This window comes from Penaeus chinensis, chromosome 17 (assembly GCF_019202785.1).
Source record: "Penaeus chinensis breed Huanghai No. 1 chromosome 17, ASM1920278v2, whole genome shotgun sequence".
NCBI classification, from domain to species: domain Eukaryota; kingdom Metazoa; phylum Arthropoda; class Malacostraca; order Decapoda; family Penaeidae; genus Penaeus; species Penaeus chinensis.
In genome coordinates, this window is record NC_061835.1 from 150,001 (window position 1) to 155,000 (window position 5,000).

The 5,000-nt window shown below is 37.7% G+C and overlaps 1 protein-coding gene across 1 annotated transcript in view; it reads left to right on the forward strand.

Annotated features, from left to right (window-relative positions):
* Nucleotides 1-942: 942 nt before the first annotated feature.
* The window catches only part of LOC125034205 (syndecan-like), a gene marked incomplete in the record, with an annotated part of 123,787 nt that continues 119,729 nt past the window's right edge, over nt 943-5,000 (forward strand). Inside the window, 1 exon segment of the mRNA XM_047625907.1 lies at nt 943-1,123. Coding sequence (XP_047481863.1) covers nt 1,064-1,123 — 60 coding nt within the window.

Genomic DNA, 5,000 nt, shown 5'->3' on the forward strand with positions numbered 1-5,000 from the left:
CGAGGGGGTGAAAAACGAAATAGATTTTTGATGTTATTCGCATACGTGTTATATTATGTTATTAGTTCGATTTTGTTTTTCTTTAATTGCACCACGTCATGTTTTTGTATTTTTGTCAAATCAACTGAATATTAGAAAACGAAAATGTATGTTTATCGAAATAGATTTTTGATGTTATTCGCATACGTTTCCGTTATATTATGTTATTAGTTCGATTTTGTTTTTCTTTAATTGCGCCATGTCATGTTTTTTTATTTATTTATTTTTTTTTTTTTGTCAAATCAACTGATTATTAGAAATCGAAAATGTATGTATGTTTATCGATGTCGGCAATTATGATGGATTTTGTTCCATTACGAATACATACGTTTTTTTTTTACGGAAATGCAAACTCACTCGTTAAATCCGAGGTTTCAGGAAAATAACGGATGCGTGGTCTTGATCCGACACATGAAAAAGCAAAAGAAGAAAAGAAAGAGAAATAAAAAGAGAGCAGGTGACCTTTGTAGGAAGAGTTGACAGTTCGTAATTTCTGAATATTTACACAAAAGAGCTCGGCGATATAATATTTTCATCTATATCGTATTTGCTTTTCTTTTTCCGCAAACGATGCATGATGTGGTTGCCAATTTGATACGACACAGTAGCTTCATACATATGGCTTTATTGTCTCAGTTACTGAATATGAGAAAAACATGCCAGATATGCTGTTTCAGATGTTTAGTCCCATAAACCATTAGAGAAAGAGCGATATATTCTTAAAACTTTTCTATAACTACTGTTCAGACTAAAGAGTAAGTATCTCAGGGTTATAACTCGAAAATACTGCCATTAAACACAATATACGATATATCAGAAACGTAATACAAAAGGCAACAAGAAAGGTATATAAGTGTGACATTAATAGTGAGTTCGTATCCCCTACAAAGGCCGCCGTTCTGCGCATGCGTCGACTAGTGGCAGCTCAGTGCACGTTAAGAAGTGATGGTGTGAGGACGTGTTGCGCTCTTTTCTGGATTACTGCCACACAAAGTGTTCTTTTTACTTTTTTAGCATCGCCAAAATGAGGATATATATCGCCATCGGATTGATAGTCTTATTAGGACCCGTATCTCAACACAAGGTAAGCTCGTTCGCCGAATAAACCGTGTGCATTCCAAAGTTAAAAGTTTGGCGTGTATTATAGCACGAGTCAGAAAGGTTCGCTGTTCAGGTCATTTAAAAAAAAGGGGACGTTCCTCTTCGAAAAGTCTAGAGAACCTCACTGCCCCAACTTTGATTTTTTTAAATGATTTCCCCCATTGGTCGATGTCGCAATGAACTCGAAAAAGCTGGAAGGAGTTTATTTGAAAACACAGGCGCCGAACACGAGACAGCTGATCGCGCCACAGAACCCCGAAGACACGGCCAAGGGGACGGCATACTACATACTACAGCGGGCGTGTTGTGCGTGGGACTGGGCGTAGACGGAGCCTATACGGGTTTTGTGAGGGAGTTGGTCTCTGTGGAATTATAGCGCGCGTGTGTGTTTGTGCGCTAGTTATATATACATGTGTGTGGACGTGTATGTGTATGCTAATGCAATATTATATGTCTGTTTATATGATTGTTGGTGGTTATTAGTAAGTGTTTATGTATATGGTTGTATACAATGTAATTATATTATATATATTATATAGATATTATGTATATTATAGAATTATAAATGTTATAGGTGTTATAGATATTATATATATATATATATATATATATATATATATCAATGTGTATTATACATATATATAAAATATATATATTTTGTATATTATATATATTATATATACATATTTTGTATAATGAAGGAGAGAGAGTAGAGAAATAAAAATAGAAAGTATGAGATAGAGAGCAAAATATTCCGCTTTACGTCATCAAGTGGTTGAGGACTTGGTGTGGTCGGTCACACATGAACTATCCAGTTGCATTTCTCAGCGAAGAACGCCACATTCTCGCTTCAATTATTTAATATGTTCCGAAAATATGCAGAAAAGAGAAAAAATTATGACGATGTCATGTGCCGGGATATATCTGCTGTCAGTGGTTTTGTAATTGTCTAGTGTTGCCTCAACAGACGTACCTTCCGTAACGTAAAGCATTTTAGTTTTTATGCATATATTTTTTTTCCTCAAAACTCTCAGGTCTGACATATGGTTGAGGTCTAGTTCTTATGAGTTTGTCATGAGCGTGACATATTTACCAGTGCCATGAAGAGACGCTGGTTCATACTTTGGTATAGGTAAAGTTCTGACTAGCCGTCTTTAAACCGGAAAAAAATATATGCATGTGATAGAGCAAATAAATCTAAGAAACTTATCTTCTATGAACTTCCGTCGCAAATCAGAAATAACGAAGTTATTGGACACGCAAGTGTCACAGAGCCCCGAATGAAAAACTATCTCAATATTTTAAAAATCGCCATCCGATATCCTTTCCTACTTTATGTAAACAAAACAATGATACCGTTTTATTTTGGTTCATTTATTGTAATACTTTCATTTCGTAACTAGAAAAATTCCGCATAAACTTACATGAAGGTGATTTTCTTTCTACATTAAAATGTCTGACAATACACGAGTAATACCATCATAAAATCGAGTATTTACAGTAATTATGACATTTCTTACTCTGCGCAAATCGATGTGTCTGGTCCATATTACGGGCAAGAGGGAACTGAAGAATTGCGCGCGATTTTCAAAATCAACAACGTTACCGCATGAACAGCGCACGAAACCTTTTGAAACTTTTATTATATACCACATGCGCGTGACATTTGTCACGAGAGCCAATAGCATTACAGGAAATGCTATAAACCAATCACATGCCATCATTTGCGCCACACGTATGTATAGTGGGCAAGGAGAGCAAATATACCAATCTCTGCTCAAAATGGATCTCAGGTGTGTAGGTTGTGACCCACATTATTATAGAGTTATATCTGATTATTTTGAAAAAAATGATAACGCTATAGAGTTCCTGAGGGCACACGGTGTTTTGCCAAGAGCGGTAAGTTGCCCGCATTGCGATTTACCTTGCAAATATCGTGAAGATCGACATATGTGGTATTGTGGCAGATGGAAAAAAATAGCAAAGACAAAACGGCGTAAAAGTTGCGTTTTCTCGACCAGCGATTACAATGGCACGTTTCTGCAGGGGACACATCTCGAACCTTTTAAAGTAATTTTATTTGTGAATCATTGGCTACAAAAACATTGGGATCACGCACAAATTATTAAATGTATTGGCATTTCTAAGCCAACTAGCGTAGATTGGAGGAGTTTTTGTTCTGAAGTAACCGAATATTGGTTACAAAATCAAAATTCAATAGGAGGTGCTGGTGTAATAGTTGAGATCGACGAGACGCTGCTCGTGCGCCGTAAGTATAATAGGGGCAGACAGTTGAGCCAGGTGTGGGTCTTTGGGGGTATTGAGCGTGTAAGTAAAAAGAAATTCGTTGTGCCATTAGTTGGCACTGACCGCAGTGCAGACACGCTCATACCCCTTATTAAGAAATATATCAAACCAGACAGTGTGATATACAGTGATGGATGGGCTGCTTACCGGAACCTACAACATCATGGTTACAAACATCTGAGTATTAATCATTCTGAGAATTTTGTAGACCCAGACGACCCACAAATACACACACAAAACGTAGAAAGGTTATGGAGGGACCTAAAGGAATGGGTCAAGCGGCCAGGTATTAGGGCCGCTTACATCAACCAATACCTGGCCCGCTATTTATTTATAAAATCAAATCAAACATCTCTGATCCATTCCTTCTTTCTACAAGCGGCAGAGCTGTATCCGCCGCAAGGCGGAAAAGAGAGAAAGATCGACTCGCCTGCCCCAGTCCCTCTAGACCTTTCATCTTCAGAGAGCGAGTGAAATCCGGTAAGAGTTCACACTTACCTGATTGCTTGTATGCATATAGTCCAAACAAAAACGTAATACAAAACAAATACCATTTTTTCGCGCACCTAAAGACAAATTTCTTCTGAAATAGCGATAATAAATTAATAATGTGTGAAACAGATAAACAAGGACACCATGTATAACGACCAATTATTGACAACTTAGCGATTATGCGGTGTTACAGACTGAGAAATTCTAGCCAATGAAAACTTCAGGCAATGACGTCAGAGTTTTCTGACCAATCAAAAACAGTTTTTCGGAAAGCCCTGCCCTCGCCCATTGAAAACGTTCAGTGTGTATCTGTCCGGTGGCCAAGGAAGTGTAGGTGTGAAAAAAAAAAAAAATATAGAAGCCGGCAGAAATGTTTACAAATTGCGAAATACACGTATAACTGGAAATACACGTATAACTGGAAATATTGCTACGCCGAGGACGTGTTATTGTAAAGCTTAATAACGGAGACGGGACGATATAAGGTTAGTAAAATTTAAGTAACGTTTAACGAGAACCGGCGAAATCTACATAGTTATTGCACGAAGTACATTTCAAGTAATAAGCCAATTAATGTAATAAAAATGCATACTTTTAATAGGATAATAATACATGCATTATTAATACAAATTATTTACGATTTGGCTATTGCAACCGACCGCAGTGGGTGTCGTGGCCGCGCGCGACGAAATCAGGCTAAAGCTTTCATAATTCCGCGGGACGAGCAATAAGGCTTGGCTGCGAGGCCTGAAGCCTCGCCACGGCCTCCGAAGTATTTTCGGCTCAGGCAAAGGTCAATAAGTTCCATCTTACATTTTAAGACCAGTATAAGTATTGAACGGTTACCATATTTGACGACAATCATCACTAAAGTTTGCAAGGTGTGTTACAAAAATGTGTAAGTTTTTTGTTTGAGAATAAAATTCACGGAGACTGCGTGTGCCGTTGCGGCACGGTCTCCGTGCGCGACACGTAACTGTCAGTAGCGCTTTTTTTTGTTTCTTTGCTTTGTATTTATTATCGCAGTCAATCAAAATACCGTTGTTATTTGAGGAACTATT